General features: G+C 36.5%; 1 protein-coding gene across 4 annotated transcripts in view; it reads left to right on the top strand.

Annotated features, from left to right (window-relative positions):
• SBF2 (SET binding factor 2) overlaps positions 1–19,036 on the top strand; it is a gene marked incomplete at both ends in the record, with an annotated part of 265,908 nt that overhangs the window by 141,720 nt on the left and 105,152 nt on the right. For 3 of the 4 annotated variants that reach the window (XM_080346103.1, XM_080346101.1, XM_080346102.1), the window contains 7 exons: positions 9,582–9,714; positions 11,129–11,237; positions 11,971–12,084; positions 12,921–12,998; positions 14,914–15,027; positions 15,530–15,658; positions 16,389–16,487. In XM_080346103.1, coding sequence (XP_080202229.1) covers positions 9,582–9,714; positions 11,129–11,237; positions 11,971–12,084; positions 12,921–12,998; positions 14,914–15,027; positions 15,530–15,658; positions 16,389–16,487 — 776 coding nt within the window. The remainder of the gene's footprint in view (positions 1–9,581; positions 9,715–11,128; positions 11,238–11,970; positions 12,085–12,920; positions 12,999–14,913; positions 15,028–15,529; positions 15,659–16,388; positions 16,488–19,036) is intronic. The other variant, XM_080346104.1, reaches the window with a different exon arrangement.

The raw sequence follows: 19,036 nt of genomic DNA, 5'->3' as shown, positions 1-19,036 counted from the left end.
TTGAATTGTCGACATTGGCAATGAAGGGATAAATACAGTAATTCCATTTTGATGCGCCGCTTACTTGTTAGGTAACATACTTTGCTAATTAGCTTATATGCAGAATAATTCCCAATAGTCTCAAAACAGTAATGGTCATGACTTTGCTTTCTGCTCATCCTGCCATGGCTTTGAATCTGTGGTCAGAAAACTTTATAACTGACCTGATTTCTAATGTGAAATTTTAGAACCAAATTGGGTTGGTTGAAGTTGAAAATGTCTGTTGGTGGCAGAACAGAAATCCTCCTTTACTTTCAGACGGTTTACCATATATGAATTTGGAGAGCTGGTAAATGGCAGTATCTATTTTTGATTACTTAAATAAATCAGCAGTTGTAAATAATTTCTCCTTCACATCAACTTATGATTTTAGATTTGCTACCAGCATAAAGAAAGATAATTTTGATTAATTTAACGGCTATAAATAAGTTTTGTAGCATATGCTTATTTTTCCGATTTATCTTTTAATGTATGTGGGAGAGAAGGTTTCGCAAAATATTCAGAACAAGTAATAAATTCATATTTATTGAAAGAGCAGTTCTGAAAAGGCAAGTCACCTCACACCTCTACTTAGGGAAATCTGGCAGCATTTCCATGCATTAGTATGGATCTGTTATCCCAGTCCACGCTAATTATTTTACAAAATTATTTAATTGAGTTTTGGTTAGTGTGGGCCTGTGAGGGTTATAGAGGTTCTGTATCCCGATACTACTTTTGTACAGGATTACTGTTTGTCTCTATTTATGACTTTCTTGGGGCTGGAATACTAGATATTTACGGGATTATAATCCAAACCAAATAGCTTTCTATCTTAGGTATCTTACTAGATAACTAAATAACTAAGCAGAAAATGCCATGTGAAATGAAATGTGAAAATGATATGTCAGCAGAATAGACTGTTACTCAAATGTTAATACCTCCATTTTCATCTGATAGTTAACAGTTCAATATTGAGTAATATTGCTTGCCACACTTCCTGTAGGAGAAAAAAATTATCTCATATTTTATTTGTGTGAAGATTATCTTCCCCATAACAGCTCTGAATTGAATTTTATATGCAAACCTACTTTGACTGACATGCTCTTGGCATTTATTCTTCATTAGAATTTTTTATGTGTGTTCACTTAAAACCAAACCAAAACAAAAAAAAATACAAACCAAAACCCGAAATACTTTTGAAATAATGTAACAATCTATTTCTTTTAGCACAGATCAAGGCTGTCTGTATGAGCCAGAGATACAATGGGCTGTAAACCTTCAATTATTAATGCGGGTTATGTTGGTATAATTCAATTATTGATTTCATTTAAATTGGGCATTCACCTCCCTGCCATGTGAAGGACTTTCTGTATGTGAAACCATTATTTGTTTGTTTTACCTTCCATTGTCTTTTCTACTTTATTGAGAAAACTTAACGCACTCATATGAATCTTGAGCTTATCAGTCTCACTTTGCATCTGAATAGCTTTAAAACTGTGCATGTGAAATGGTTTTGCAATTCTGTCTTTCAGGGATGAAGACTTTATTACCTAAATATTTTATTATTAACTGTCTTTAGCTGTATCGTTGTCTCTGAAAAAAGAATTCGCTGATCATGTTCACTCAGTGTATTGGCAGACTTGTGTTTAAAGACTCAAGGAATCCAGAGGGCTTTTGCCGCTCCTTGAAGTAGGTCCGCAGAGGGATTTAATGAAATTGGTAATAAGAAAGTGAGATCAATATACAGATGACAGACATCACCCTGTGTATTCCTAAGTAGGTCATACACTGTGCTTAATCCCTCTTTTTTGTGCCTGTGTAATTTTGGGTTTGGATGACAACCACCTTTTGGATGACTCGGTGTTGGCAGAACACAGTTGATATTGTTAGACATTCAGGGAGCAGTAGCGATAGGAATATTTATCCAGCAGCTGAAGAGATTTTTTTAGTGTATATACTCATTTTCACAGTCTCTTTGATTTGTTGTTTAATGATCAGTTGGCTTTTGTGACATTGATACCAGAATCTTTCAGTATGATCCTCCTGTTCTTACCTCTTCCCACTTTCCCCAAAGGCTGGTTTGTAGAGAACACTTCATTCTGCCCTGCGTCCTACAAAGAACATGCAACATTCATGGTTCAGATACTGAATTGCCTTCACTTCAGTTCCAAAATGAAAAGCTTATCTCTAAAAATGTATTTTGATTTCTTTACTGCGTCTCACACCCATAATTGCTTCTATGTGCTGAGAAATTAGTACGAACACTTCATTCATTAAATGTCTTAGCTGAAAGCTCTGTGGTTTAGGGACTGCTTCTCTTCCTCCTTAGTCTCACCAAGACCAAGTCAATGAATCTCTTGGGGTACTTGTCTGACCCGTGTTCTCTGTCACCCAGGCAGAAAGCAGAATAACTACACCCCCACAAAGCTCTCTGCTGGCACAGCTGGGTTGCTCCCCTGTTGTGAGCAAGTTCAGCAATGATTTAATCATGGAGTGAGCAGTGCAGCAGTGCACACTTTTCTAAGTGTAAATCGATCCTGAACGGAGTGACATCCATAGCAATTCTTTGGGTTTTCTTTTAACTGCGTGTAGTCGATTGGAGATACTGTGTAATTTTTTGGATTGACGAAAGCAATTTGGCGAGGGTTGCCTATATGGGTATTGAGCACAATTGTTGCCTCTTATTTATTACTTAACCTTGTATTTTGTTCATTAGCAGTGCTATGCAGCTACATCTAAAAATAAAAATGAAAAGAGTTTTGTTTTTCTCTACTTTTTTCCCCAGTTATCTTTAGCGCTTGACACTGCCTGGCACAGAACTTGTACTCTGCACTCTCCAGTGGCCTTTCAGAAAGGCTTTTCAGTCTTTGTTGACCCATTTCCTGGATTAGTCTGGCTAAGTTATGGATTATTTTGTCTATTAAGCTTTTTCTTCTGTCTAGTAATTAAAGAATGGCATATTGGCATAATAATGTATTCAACTAGTTGAGTTTCCAAATCTTATGTTTATAACTGCTTACAAAAGTCTGAAAAAGTTAGTGATAATATTTTGATTTAATGCAATACAGAGGACAGTTGGTAATTTGTCAAGTACACTTTGTGTTTGGGTTTTTTTTTAATCCTGCTTAAATAAATGCTTAAATTCTAGAACAACAGGAAGCAGGCAGAATGATACATTTGTTGATGTAGGATGTCAGATAATTTAGTACAAATTACAGATTCTTTAAATACTTGAAAACAGTGAAGGTCAGGAAGCCTCCATTCAAAAATTTCCAGCGTATGTATAATATTTCACAGGATGTCTGTCTGTTTGTAGACTGCAAGAGAGTAATCTGTAAAAATCAACTTGTTTGTTGTTTTTCATGTTGTCTATTTATGCCCTGACAAATTAGCATCGGATGTAGTGTGGAGTCTGAAGACCAGTGTACGGTTCAAGGTTACAGACGCGATTGTGTCTTGTAGCATGAGGAAACTGGGCTCAGGCTGTTATTCGGAACTGTTTGGTTTGGGTAAACAACATGCAAGGCTTGAAGTAACACCTTGGTGACTTGCTCAAATAATTTAATCAATGGTTTAAAAAAGGCAAGTAATCGAAAGTCTTACTATTTATAATTAGTTTGATTGTATCAGATGAAAATTTCTTTCGCAGTCACTATATTGCTCATATTCCTGAAAACATGTATTTCGAAGGATATGTGGAGTAATAGTTTTATATTGAGTCGGTGGATATAATCTTGAAAATAAGAAAATTCCAGATTAGATGTCTATATTGTACACTTGATTTTATTTATGTTTTTCTGTATTGTATACAGAGTATTTTTATTTTTATTTTTTTTAAAAAATGAAGGAAAACAAGTGGTACCAAAGAGTCTGCCTGGGCTGTATCAGTTTGTCAGTCAGTGGAAGAGGTTACCCTGAGTCTCACTGTCCAAGTGTGTTTCCAAACTGAGTAGCCTGTTTTCAGGAAGCTGCTCAATATAGGTGGTTAGCTTCTTCGTGGAATAACACTTCTGTTACGAAAACAAACAGCAACAACAACAAATGAAACAAACCCCTCAAAACTTCAGAACCTCTCTTAGAAATACAGTATTTCTAAGGCTGTGAACTTTCATTCAGGAAAGAAAAGAGTGAAGTTTTCATTTTAAAGGGCCTTTTGCGAAAGTTACGTAAAGAAATGACTTTGGTTATTCCTTGACATGTTTTTTTTATTGTACTGTTTTGTACTGTATTGTACCTACTGATTTATGGGAGAGATGTGTCTCAGTGCTCTCCATTTTGGTCACTTTCATAAGTTGTGCAAATCAAACAGTCTTCTTGTCTAACTCAGCAAGGCTGGGGCTGCATCGTGCATTCATATCACAGCAAACATTTCAAATCCCTCTTCCACGGCCAGTTAAAATGTAGCAAATATTTGAGAGACTAACTAGCAGAAGGTAATAAAAACATATTTGCAGCAAATATTCTTCTGCGCAGCATCAAGATTATACAAGGGAGATAGTTGCTAAAAATAGTAATCTTAAATATCAAATTATATTGGTGCTGATTTTCAATGAGAAATGCCTTTGTGGAGTACAAACTGAAGCTGTATCTGCAGCCAGTAATTTGCAGCAAATCCAGACTAATTTCCTTAGTGAAACTATGAAAGCTTCACAAACTGTATCATCACTGCTTAATAGTTTAAATTAAAAACAAAAAGCAAAAAAAAGCGTTAGTTTTTCTCCTACTTTTTATTCCAGTTAAGTGTTGCTTTTTGAGTATAGTCCCTTTGTCCTCCAGTAAAACCATGGGAGGAAGCTGGAACTTGTGAACTCCAGGCTTACTGTAGTTGAGTTCAGGTGACAAACCTGTTCTTGTCATACTTTTTCCTGACCCCAAGTTTTACAGAAATGAAGACCTTATATTTCTGGTTACTAAGAACATATTCGGTAGAAAAGTTGAACTTCAGTGTAACTTCAGCACTGAGTTTTGACCTGTCTTCTAACATAGTGTACGTGAACTTGGGTTATTAAAAGAAACTGTCAAGAAAAATCAGCAGGAAAAAAAATTACACTGATTAGACTTCCAAAATTTTCTGTAAGTTGAAGACACCTGCCAAAATCCATTTCTTAAAGTGGTAAAGAAAAAATCTAAGAGATGCTATATATGATGATAAAGATTACCTCTATTAGCCGTACAATAGTGTAGCATTTTAGTAGCCTCTGGGAGACCGCATGATCTTGTGCTTACAGCCAATGTGTTCTCATTTTTTTTTTAATAGAACAAAAAGATCAGTGTAACCATCATGTTTTGTTTCGGCGTCATAGACAGATATCAACACTAGAAGGTCAGAGTAGTTTATTCGCATCTTCTTTTTAGAAGGCTGGTGTTCAAATACTATGAAGTACTTGCAAGGTGTCCTCCTTATACATAAGCAAAATCTTGATTTCCAATTCATTCATGTACTTTGTTAGTAAAATTTGTGCATTTTTAAAGTGCTCAGTAGTGGCATGCTATTGAGAATTGTGTATTGTTTTGATACCTAATGGAGAAGCCTGTATTCAGAAGAGATTTCAAGTGAAAAATGCTGATACTGGATGTGTTTTAGGAGTTTTAAAGATATTAGAATTAAGATATTCCTTCTAGACCCTTGAATCATCATAATCCACAGCAATGGAATATCATATAGCTAGAAAAAAAGGACTATTCTTTTTAAACACAGCTCGGTTACAATTGAATACTTTCACTAAAGGAATGTTTTAATTATTTTTAAAACATGGTTTAAAGTCAATAAAATCCAGAAAATATTTTAGAACTCCTCAGCCTAGATTGCACTTATAAGATGTGCAGAATGGAAAATCATCACCTTCTAGAGTTTTTAGTTATAGATATTTTTATTACAAGACTGTTTTTTTAAGATAATTAAGTTGTACAAAATGTTGTGAATATTTGGGGTTTAGGTATTATTTTCCTCAGTAATACCTGGCAGAACATTACAGGTTTATAGAGGATTATTTGAGAATTTTTGTATCTGATGATAGGAAAATAGTGTCAGATGTTTAAAAATTGTATTCCTAAGTGTCTTAATATGACTTTTGGTGTGGAATGAAATGGTATAAAAAGCCCACTTAGCTTGAAAACAAAAGCTTAGTTTAAAACAAAAAGTGTACTCCAAACCACTTTTGAAAGTCTTCTGGGAACAAGGGAAGTTTTGCATTAAAAGGACAGTTGAAGTTTTTAATTTCTTAGAATTTTTGTTTGTTTGTTTTTAAACAGGCAGCTGTTTCTATACTGTGTTCAAAGACATACATACATGGAAATATATTTATGCATACGTACACAAGAAAGGACACTATTTCAGGTTTGCTTCTAACCGTTCACTGGTGAAGGCTATTCCATTCGCATGAGGAGAGCAGTTCAATTTTTTAACACTATCCTTACCTTGTATATTACAAAGTAGTTTGTTTTATACTATTTAGTACAATATTAATTACACCACTGAACAAAATCGCAAGTGTTTGCAACCCTAACTCACTCAGCATTATAACAAAGCGGTTTGTCCTTCCATCCTCATAAGTTTCTGTCTTTGATTTCATGGGTCTGTCCCATTCTTGGAAAATAGAGTGTGAAAGCACAAGCCATTATCACAGAATCACAGAATGTCGGGGTTGGAAGTGACCTTGAAAGATCATCCAGTCCAATCCCCCTGCCAGAGCAGGAACACCCAGATAAGGTTACACAGGAAGGTGTCCAGGTGGGTTTTGAATGTCTCCAGAGAAGGAGACTCCACAACCTCTCTGGGCAGCCTGTTCCAGTGTCTGTCACCCTCACTGAGAAGAAGTTTCTTCTCAAGTTTAAGTGGAACCTTTTGTGTTCAGTTTGTACTCATTACCCCTTGTCTTATCCTTGGTTGTCACTGAGAAGAGCCTGGCTCCATCCTCGTGACACTCACCCTTTATATATCTGTAAACATTAATGAGGTCACCCTCAGTCTCCTCTTCTCCAAACTAAAGAGCCCCAGCTCCCTCAGCCTTTCCTCATAAGGGAGATGCTCTTGATCATCTTTGTTGCCCTACGCTGGACTCTCTCCAGCAGTTCCCTGTCCTTCTGGAACTGAGGGGCCCAGAACTGGACACAATATTCCAGGTGTGGTCTCACCAGGGCAGAGTAGAGGGGACGGAGAACCTCTCTCAACCTACTAACCACCCCCCTTCTAATCCACCCCAGAATGCCATTGGCCTTCCTGGCCACAAGGGCACAGTGCTGGCTCATGGTCATCCTGCTGTCCAACAGGACCCCCAGGTCCCGCAGTCCACCTCACTACCCGATCATCCAGACCACACTCCCTCAGTTTAGCCATAAGGATGCTGTAGGAGACCATGTCAAATGCCTTACCCAAGTCAACGTAGATCACGTCCACCGCTCTGCCATCATCCATCCATCTTGTTATGTCCTCATAAAAGTCAATGACGTTGGTCAATCACGACTTCTCCTTGGTGAAGCCGTGTTGACTGCCTCTAACGACCCTCTTATCCCTGATATGCCTTGAGATGGCACCAAGGATAAGTCATTCCATCAGTTTCTCAGGGATGGATGGAGATAACTCTTCCATTGTCCTGCCTTCCTCTGGGGCCTCAGTGGTACGGGGCTCCTCATGACAGCCTCCAGCAGAGGAGACAGAGACAAAGAAGGCATTCAGTAACTCTGCCTTCTCTGTATCTTCTGTCACCAGGGCACCCACCTTGTTCATCAGTGGGCCTACATTGCCTCTGGTGTTAGTTTTATCTGCCACGTATTGGAAAAAGCTCTTCCTGTTGTCCTTGACCCCTCTTGCCAGGTTTAATTCTAAGGAGGCCTTAGCTTTTCTAGTTGCCTCCCTGTACCCTCTGACAACAGCCTTATATTCTCCCCAAGTGGCCAGACCCTCCTTCCATGATCTATAAACTCTCCTCTTCCACTTGAGCATACCCAGTAGTTCCCTGCTTAACTATGCAGGTCTCCTGGCTCCCTTCCTTGACTTCCTACGTGTCGGGATGCTCTGATCTTGTGCTCCGTAGAACCAGTCCCTGAACACTAACCGAATATCTTGGGCCCCTTTACCTTCAAGCAGCCTTGCCCATGGGATTTCCCCCAGCAATTGCCTGAAAAGGCCAAAGTTTGCCCTGCTGAAATCCAAGATTGCAATTCTGCTTGCTATCCTGCTTCTGCCACATAAGATGCTGAACTCCACCATCTCATGGTTGCTGCAACCAAGGCTTTACCGCTTCAACCAGCCCCTCCTTGTTAGTGAGGATGGGGTCCAGCAGTGCACCTCTCCTAGTCGGCTCCTCCACCCTTTGCATCAGAATGTTATCGTCAAGGCCCTGGAGGAACCTCCTGGACTGCGGCTGGCCGGCTGAGTAGTCCTTCCAGCAACATCAGGGAAGTTAAAATCCCCCACCACAACCAGGGCCTGTGACTGCGAGGCTGCTCTCAGCTGCCTGTAGAGGCCTCATCAACTGCAAGCCAGCTGAGCACACCGATTTCACCCCAGGGATACGGGAGGCCTCCCAGCCTTCATGAACTCTAGAGTGATGCCCTACTGATGCAAGCCCAGCTACGTCCCCATCCCGCTTCGAGTCTAGTTTAAAGCTCTCCTAATGAGCCCTGCTAATTCCTGTCCTTAAGCAAAACAACGTGTTCATTATCATATGAAACTAGTGGCTCTCAGTAGTCACGCTTCTTATTGGGAAGATTATTGTAAAATAAGCAGTAGCTCTGTAAAGGTAATAAAGGCTGTCTTACTGAGAACACAAGCTATGTCCTCAGGGAAACATCACACATTCCAGCATATTCAGGAAATTTCATAAATTTCAGCATATCTCACATATCTCGGACATGTCTGCTTCTCAGGATGGGACTTTGTTTTAAAGGAAATGTATTTTTGGTTTTCCCTGAAAGCACATGGCTTTGTCTCCTAGGTAAATTATATTGTCCTAAAAAAAACCCCATCATCTGATTCATGAGTCTTACTCTAAATCTAGTAGGGCTTGTTTAAACGGTCAGCTCTTCTTTAATATATACTTCTAATAACACGTGTGCTCTTATTGCCCTTTTTTAACCTTGTGATGCTTATAACGCTCTCCATGGATAAAATATGAATGTATTTACTAGGAAGGCTTTGTCATTTTCTTTTGAGCTGAGCAGTATGATTTTTTTCTTTTCCCATGGAGATCCGTACATGTTTATAAGTTAAGCCTGGATCAGTGACCAGAATTGAATTCTAGGTACACAGAAGACTATGGAGAAGATACACATAGTACTGTTTGAAGTCATTATTAATCATAGCTGGTATTTGTGCTGAGAAGAGGAAATCCTTTGAAAGTGGTATTGAAAGGGAAATATAATACAATATATTTGAAACTTAGGAATACATTAAGATACTATCTTAGCAACCTGAAAAATAGTAAGCCACACTACTTAAATAAAAGGTAGAAAAACTTGGGGTTTGGCAATTTATGCTTTTATCGTATGTTTTTTGAAAATTTCTCCAGCAAATGACACATTTTAATGTTTAATGTAGTTTTGATTTATTTTTTTTTTTAAAGGCATCCAGAATGTCCTCAGCTTGTTCTGTGCCGTGCTTACAGAGAATAAGGTTCTCTTTCACTCTGCAAGTTTTCAGAGGCTCAGCGATGCCTGTAGAGCTCTGGAGTCTTTAATGTTTCCTCTCAAATATAGGTGAGTTGAGTTTTGGTTCTTTAAACTGTTTGACTAATTTTATAACTTATATTACATTGTCCTTAACAAAAGGATTTGTGCTGTGTTTGCTCAAATAAGCAAAGGTTTTCATGATCATCTATGTAAGTGCTAGTCTGTACACATAATTAGTAAAAATCTGATTGCATTCTGACAGTAGAAACAATTAAAGATGAAAAACCCTACCTACAAATACAACAGAAACCCTACTCACAACATCAGTTGGATGGTAGAACTTGACAGTGATGATCCGTGAGTAAGTGTGTGGAAAAGATACGAGGGAGATCCGATAACATGAGTAAGAGGAGGTGCGTGACGGGAGAACAAGAGATTAGGGCCATAAACCGAAACAGGGGAGAGGGAGGTTTCTGACTGTATGCAGGGAATACGTTTTATTGTGAGGATAACTAAACAGTGGAACAGAGAATGTCTGGAACTTCCACTCCTGTAGGTTTTCAGGACCCAGCTGGACAGAGCCCAGGAAAACCTGATGTGGGTTTAGTCTTAACCCTGCTTTGAGCAGAAGCTTGGGCTAAGTGATCTCCTGAGGCCCTTTACAACCCAAAAGATTCTGTGGTTCTGCGATAAGATCTGTGGTAGGTTGTGTCACAGTTGTAAGTCACTGAGAAACGTCCCAACAGAGAACAAATTTTAAAGCAACAAATTGAGCCTCTCTAAACAGCAACACCTGAATCTAGCATTTTGAAATGGGAAACTTCATGTCAAGCTCTCTGGTTTTTTTAGGAACAAGACATCTAATTCTGAAACGTGTTTTTTAAAACACTTGTATTTTAATAGCATGTTTTTATTTAAAGTATTTCAGAGACAGGCTTTATTTAATATAGAATAATAAGGAAAATAAAATTGAAAGTGAGTTTTGGAATATATTTCTTAACGCTACATTAACCATGAAAGTAAATTTTTAATAACTATAAATTGTGTTGAAATGCATTGATCAATTTAGATCTAGATTTTCATGTTGCTCTGATGAAAATTGTCAAATCAAGTAAACACTATCCAAAAACCAGGGTTTTATACATAACGTTTAGTTGTCATTTCAATATCAAAGCGAAGATTTCAATTAGATTTTTTATTAATGTTATTTCAAGAAAGGCTGAATTGTAGGTGTCTGGACAAAAACTAGCCATGTTTTCAAAATTAAAGTATTATCTGTAACTTCAGCGTCCCTAGTTACCTAAAAGTTGTGGACAAATATAATGTCCATAGAATATAAAAGTTACAATACAAATAGGCTTATCTTGTTTTGTTTTGCAAAATAAACTCATTTACAATAAATTGTGGACCCTATAATGTAATAATTTCTGGAGTTTTCGTGACGGGTGTTCTTTTAACAGCACAGCACTTTATAATTGGATTTTATCTGTTCTTTTCACAGTTATCCCTATATTCCAATTCTTCCTGCACAGCTATTGGAAGTTCTCAGCTCACCAACACCGTTCATAATTGGCATCCATTCTGTCTTTCGCAATGACATTCATGAGCTTGTAAGTATGTCTGCCCCGTGTGTTCATAGCCACAGTGAGGTTTTTTGTGAGGTTTGGTTGCAGACATTTCCCCTGCTTCAGAGGTGTTTATATGTACAATTCACCTACGTTTAAAATATTATTGTAGAAGGCAAGGCAAGACAATCAGGAGGAGAAAAAGGAAAAAGCATCAATTCTTTTGTGAATACATTGAGACTATAAAGTAGAGCAGATTTGATTCTAGTGCAGGAAAGGAATGAATAGTTCAATTTCCAGCTTGCTTGTATATTTGTTGTGAGTTTGAATAATTCCCTTAGGATGTTCAAATGTAACCTCAATTATTTTATTTCAATCCTTACTTTTTAAGCACGTACTTGGAGAAACTGAACCAGGGTTACAGAGGTGCCTAGAAACACGTAACTTTACTTGCAGTTGTCCTCACTATGTGCTTCTGCAGACAGAATAACAGCTATGTCGAAACACCAAACAGGGACCTGGAACATCCAGAGACAGAAGTCACTTTTGAAAGTTTGGCCTAATTTTACTTTCTTTAGTTTGCCTTTGTTTTTCCTGGCTAGATTCAGTAATATGAAGTATTTCTAGCATTTTCTTTATCAAAAGCATTCTGTACGTTGAAGTTAGTACTGGTTTAGGTTGTTTATTTTAACTTACGTGTAGATCATGAAATTTGAACTATTTTAAAACTATGCTTACAGTATTCTCTACCGATAACGTGTTTGTTTGTTCCTTATAGTTAGATGTGATCATAGCAGACCTGGACGGAGGCACAATTAAAATTCCTGAATGTATTCATCTTTCTCAGCTGCCAGAGCCACTGCTACATCAGACTCAAATGGCGCTTTCTCTAGTATGTTTTGATACAAACCCCATTTTTTACTCTCTTGCCTAATTTTAAATTAAAAAAAAAATAACTTCAGTACTAAATTGCTTTCAAACACACTGGAAATATGAGATTTAAAACTGTGATTCATGCCAAAATTCGTGGATTTAGAAGCATTTATTATCTGAAGTTAAATATCATCAGTTATTTACTATTATTATTTATTTACTATTAAAAAATATTCACTATTCAAGAGGTAGATAGTGATTTTTTTCACTCCCTGATAATGATTTTTTAATAGGAGTTCAACCTCAATATTTGAGCAGCATTGTTACTATTCAATTTAGCTTCTTTTCTGTTTTTATAAATTAATTTCAGTTGTACTTTGTCTTGAAGTTTAACAAATGAATAACCAATTAGTCTTAGAGTTTATTTGTACGATGCCTCTATATCAATATTCAAGAGTTAGGGAATCACCAAAAAAAGTAGATCAGTTTGTGTTTTTACTATCATTGCCATAAGATGGGAAACACTTTATTTGGAGGCTTCTGAACAAATCTTCTCGTCTTAAAGAGAATTTTCTGTCTGTTGATCTGGTGCAGATGAATCAGCTCTAGAATCCCTAACTGTATTGACTTGCTTCATTGACTGTAATAGGAGTTTTTGATAACTAGCTCGCTTATAGAATCCCGAAGCTGAGAAGTTAATCTGACCTTTATTTCCATATTATCTCCATGATTTAATTCAATCTATTATTTGAGGTACTTACTATCAGTGAATATTAATTTGAGAAAGAAGAAAAAAAGTAATTTATCCTTTCCTCAGCAAAATGAGGGAAAAAATTTGTTTAACAAATTCTCTAGGTTTTGCATCCTGATTTGGAAACAGCAGATTATGCATTCCCTCCCCCACGAACAGCTTTATCACACTCAAAAATGCTGGTAAGATTTCTGTGTTATGTCTGACTTTCTTAAGTAGAGAACTGTTGAAATTTTAGAGTAAATTTCTTTTAAGAATTTCTGCTTTGTGTTTTCTTTTCCATATCCATATTCTTTATAATGTTATTGGTGGAGCAAAGAAATGCCATTGGACTTTGCATTTTGCCCTCTAATAGCATTCTGATGGGTTAGAAGCTTTTATAAAGATATTTGTATTAATATGGAAGCACCTTATTTTCTTCTAATATTGCTGTCTGTTGAGTTAAATCTGTGTCTTCTCTGTTTCATACACCAGTAAAGCTGCAGAATTTTACATGACTGGACAAACTGATCTTTTTGTGTGTTAATGTAAATGTCAAAATTAAGTTATCTCGTAGACACCTTCCACTCCCTTCTCGTCCCAAAAAAAGGTTCAGAAACATTAAAAATGTCATTCAAGATCCAGATTTTTAGAGTAGATATGCATAAAGATAGGAGTGGTAGCTCTAGCAACAGAACATAAAGTCACTGCTTTTACAGTAATAATGATAATTATTATACATTGTATGCTTGGACATCTTGAGAAAGGAGTTATATGGTTTTTAGCCATACATGGTTAAATGGCTTTAATGAACCTCAACCTGAATGAAACAATATGAAATTTTCTATGCTAAAAAAAAAAATCTGTAGAATGTTTTCTACTAAAATCTAGATAATTTATGTTAAAATAGTTGTGAAGCCATAATAACAAGCATTTGGTAAAACTTCTGGTTTTAGTTTGTAAGAGTATCTAGAATTGAGCTCCAAAAGCCATTTCAAGTTAAGAACACAGGTTGGGTTTTTTTGTGTAGGTGGATTTGAAAGCATAAAACTTTTAAAGTAGTACAATAAATTTGTTGTTCTTATTTCTTGCTTTAAGATTACTTTTTTCATTGCTGAAGACAAGAAATGTTATCCAGATTTCATTTAAAGTAATGAGAGAATTAATCTAAGATCTCGCTTTGATTGCGAAGTTACAAATTAATATAATTTTGTGTCAATAATTTTGTCAGGGTACAAATGTACCTGTTAAAATCCTAGAGAGCAGCCTGGACACAAAAGAAATGAGAATGATCTCTCAGTAAATGATCTCTCAGTGAAGTGGACCCTTAGAAAATGAAGTTAAAAACAGAGTAACATAAATCATGTTCCAGGAAGCAATAAGCAGACATCTAGAAAAATATTCCAATAAGATGACTTTATAGAATCTTATATATACCTAAATTTATTTCTTTAAAAAAAATATTACAAGCTTTAACTTGTTTAGGTCATATTCACTTATTGATTCGCTGATCAGCTGTTTACCTGAGTAGTTTATCAATGTTCTTTGCTGCTTATAACTTTTAGAGTTTGTTTAAAAAGTCTGTTGAGACACCATAAAACCTGAGGTGATATAACAATGTTTAGGACGTCAGGTTTTAGCCACGACTGGCAACTCCAGCTTGGGCTCCTGTGTTCCCCGCTGCCCCTGCCTGTGCTGGTGGCTCCGCTTGTGTAGTGCTGCAGAGCCACACTTATTTCAGGGAATAAATCCGGGCTAAAATACTCCTTTTACCCAGCATTGGTTTCCCCTCACGGTAGTTCCATCGTGGGGTTCACCACATAACCACCCTGACAGTGACACTTGCGTTGCCAGGGGCTGTTGTGCAGACATAGAAAAGAGCAGTAGGAGAAAGCAGGTGCATATGTGCTACATCTGTCCTTGTCATCTGCAGACAGGCCAGGGAAACTGCAGCCTCACATAAAACAACTTTGTACGTGTACAAGTGTCTCCACCTCCGTGCTGCACTGCAGCATTGTTTGATAAATTTGTAGGCGTTGCTCAGATAGATTTATACGAAGTGTGGAAAAGTTTAGAATACAAAAATGTTTTGACAGCGTATTCAATTGCTGCTTACAGGATAAAGAAGTGCGAGCAATCTTCCTTAGGCTATTTGCACAACTTTTCCAAGGATATCGGTCATGTCTTCAGCTGATCAGAATTCATGCTGAACCAGTAATTCATTTCCATAAGGTAAAAGAGAAGCAGTTATGTATATTTAATTAGTATTTATTATTCCCATGAGCTTGCCTTTAAATAAGTATTAAAGTTTAAAAATATAAAAATAAAATAATCTGCATGTGATAAGCGTGTCATTTTGACATAGCACTGTATCAATGCCTTTTAGTGGAACTAATTGCGGAGTCAGTGATGAAATATGGAACAAAGTTAACATTAAAATTTAATACAAAGAAACATTTGAATAATCATTAAAGATTTTGAAAACGTATATATAACTAGAAGACAATACTTGAAAGTACTAGTTTTCTATTACCTGTGACATTTATGAAATGTGTGCATCAGACTTTCTGTTACATCACTCCTGGATTTAGATATAAAAAGACGATAGACAAGATTTAGTTAGAAAGTACCATGTAATAGTACAAATTGGTGAAAATGTTTAACTCCTAGTACATAAATAGTTGCTTGTAGTTTTAATACTGATAAAATAAGTGCTTTTTCCCCTCTATCGCAGGCGGCTTTTTTGGGGCAGCGAGGCTTACTTGAGAATGACTTTCTGACCAAAGTTCTCAATGGAATGGCGTTTGCTGGTTTTGTGTCAGAGCGGGGTCCTCCTTTCAGAGCCTGTGATCTTTTTGATGAGGTGAAGACTGTTTCTGTATTCCCCAGTAAAACAAAATGTACCTATGATATGTGAAACACTATTGAAATACTTCTGAATCCTCACTGTTTATTGTATAAAGTTTATACTAAACTTCGCAATTCTTGTTTTCTTCTAAGCCTACATTTCTAAGCTTCCTTCATAAAATTATGCCCTGCTCATATAAATCATGGTAATGCTGTTCCTATTGTCAGGAACCTCATAGGGCATCACATGTGCTAGCACAGAATTTTTTTGAGTAATTTAATTATATTCTTAAAAATATTGAAAAAGTGATTGAGAAATATTGAATTATGTACATATACAACAATATAAATAGAGACAAATACTGTTTTCTTTTAGCAGGTAATGCTGTATTTTTACTGTGCTGGCTTCTGTTTGTATGTAGAGTACCAATAGAATTTGGTATTCTGCATAGTAGTAGTATATATAAGAAATATGGATCATGGTATTAGAAATGTTAACAGAATGTTTTAGTTGTGTAGGATTTCTGCATTACGTAGGACTATAAAACCTGGTAACAGAAGCTCTGTAAGAAACTGAAAATGTCTCATGTTCCAGAGCAATGTGACATTGCACGTTTTTCAATGTTCAATTTTCTTTGCTCAGTTTCAATTTAAAATTAACATTTCATAACTGAAATAGGAAGGAAATTACTTTTAGTTGAATTATAAACATTTGTATTCTTTTTTTTTTCTTTATTTTGTTAAAGTTGGTAGCCTTCGAAGTTGAAAGAATTAAAGCTGAGGAAGGTAATCCACCCAAAATGATAAAGCATGTTAGAGAACTTGCAGAACAGCTCTTCAAAAATGTAAGTTTACTGTACCTGCTGCACTTTTAGAGTCAGGATAGTACATTGAAAATTCTTATTGCTGAGATTGATCTAGTATCTGAAAATGGAAATGACTGTGGTAGTCGTCATCTGCATTATGACAAAATACTTTGGAACTTTAAGTGTCACCTATTTTGTACATTTGAAGGAAGTTACATATGCCAATATTGATTTATTAATGCTAATATTGATTTACCTATTAACTACTGCGACGTAACATTCTGTTTTCTTAGTGTGTCTTCACATAATGTATATAAACAATTATTTTCTCGGCTGCAACCTGTCCTTGCCAAGTACATCTTTTGCCTCTCAATGTTTTCCCATATGAAAACTGTACATCCCTTTTGGCATAGCGTATGCTTTAAGCAGCTCTTTCCTGCTTTACAACCCAGTCCCTGTGGCTTGTTTCATTTCTTACAGACCATTTCTTAGACTCTTTAGGTTTCCTAGAATACCGTTTCCAGTTTCGTTCTTGCCTTCCTTTATGTTGTGTGGTGCTTTTGTAAAGTCTCTTATCATTCCGTTAGCTGGGATTTTATTTTGTTTATTACTTTTTCTTTTTGACATCAGCTAATCTCCCCCTCACACTTCCTGGTGTTGTTCAGACTCCACAGAGCAGTATCTATTACGCAGTCAGCTGACACCTTTATCTCCCTTTCTTTTCTGTATCCCAGTTCTCCAAAGCTATGATTTACATCTACAGTTCTATTAAAATATCACCAGAGTTACTAAGTACAGCTACCTTCCAGGGTGTTTTGGCAGAGAGGTGGGGAGAGAGGCGGTTTGGGTTGTGTGTGTCTTGTTTTTTTTCCCAAAATCATTTGCCTTTAAGCATTTTGTCACTGTCAGTGCAGTCTTTGGGATAAATCTAGTATCTTTTTCAATGGGAAATGCAAAGCTTTATAACCAGTGCGTTCAGCAAACTTTCGTGTCAGTAGATTTTGGATGGAAAAACACATCTATGGATTTCAAGTAAATGGAATATGTGAATAGTAAGGCGTGTGAATGAGGTTAGTCTGGCTTTAATGTTGTCCTTCTCTGCAGAATTTGTGTCTGTCTTCAGACACACTAACTCCATCTGTCTTCTGAAATTGCCAAGTGACATTAATACACATTTTAATCTGTTTTGTTGATGGAAGACATTAGAAATGAGAGCAAATACATCCTTGTGGACTAAAACCAATTTGCATTAAAAAAATGCATGTAAAATGTTGTCTCGTCCATATGTGGTGTAGTGTACTTATTTGAGTATCTTAACACTGATACCCTTGCACTGACACTTCAGACTTAGGATAAGAGAATGGATCTTGTGGAAAATGAAGAGAAACATCAGGCATCAGAATCTTTGTTACACAAGTTCATTTAATCCATGAGATTTCATCTGTAATAAAATAATATTTATTCCATGGTATACCTATGATCATATAGCAGGCTCTTAATGATGAGTAATCTATTATGAGCTAAAATTAAGTTATCGTAAATAAAAACTTCCGAATGAATATTAAATTCTCTGCTGCTGTTTTAATAGTGGTGCTGTATATAGCAATGTGCATTTTCCAAATTCAGGTCTGACTTTCAGGTTAACACTGTCAGAAGGTACAGTTGACAGTCCTGTGACATCCAGGACTGTTAGTTTCATTAGAAAGTCAATGAGCAATATTAAGGTGATCTAATCTGATTCTTTTTCATCAGATGGCAGAGATGACTGAATTCAGATTTGGGGAAGATACAGTAGAAAAGATGAGGAATGTTGCACTAAAGTTTCTTTAAACACAGTCTTTTTTGATTTCCCCAAGAGCTAGGGCTGCAATGTTATAAACATAAGATTATTGTGGTACTATCCCATAAATATGGGAAGTTGCTGTGAACAGCCTAATTGTTATTATGATACTAAATTACTCCAAAGGAAATGGTGAACATTTGTGTTTGTTTTCTAGTAGATATAGATCCTTTTTAGAATGAAAGAGCCTATAAAGCATAAGTGAATGTGCATATGTGCAACTTTTTGCTTACATCATTTCTTAAAATTGGTGTCAAAACTAGCTGATGTCAGTGTTTTCTTATGTTGAGATTTATTTATACCATTGGGATTGACCTGCTACTTCACTACCACTAAGTCAATGACTTAGTGTATTTAAAAGTCAGATTTTTAGTACTTATGCATACAGCTGTCTGAATAAAGCACTGTGATGAGTAACATCGCTTCTGTAAGTTATGCCTAGAGCTGCCTGATTTTAAACTCAGTGCATGACATATTTTGACATCTTGTTCCACAGTTTAAATAGTCATCATACTGTAGCTGTGACAGTCTAGATAAATATCAGAAACAAGGTTTCTTAGGGAGAGATAATGTTTGTATTAGTGTAGCTGGTACAAGTGGAAAATCTAGGCAAGTTTTTGGCATGTACTGCTTCAGTAGTTGAAGACATTAGACCTACGTTCCTAATAGCATATGCAGCTGGGATTAGGTTTGTGATGGCCAAGATTAAAGTAACTCTTTCTGTATCTTTCCTCTGGATCTCTGTTCT

Source organism: Nesoenas mayeri (assembly GCF_963082525.1).
Source record: "Nesoenas mayeri genome assembly, chromosome: 5".
NCBI lineage: Eukaryota > Metazoa > Chordata > Aves > Columbiformes > Columbidae > Nesoenas > Nesoenas mayeri.
This window is presented reverse-complemented; position numbering and strand designations above follow the sequence as displayed.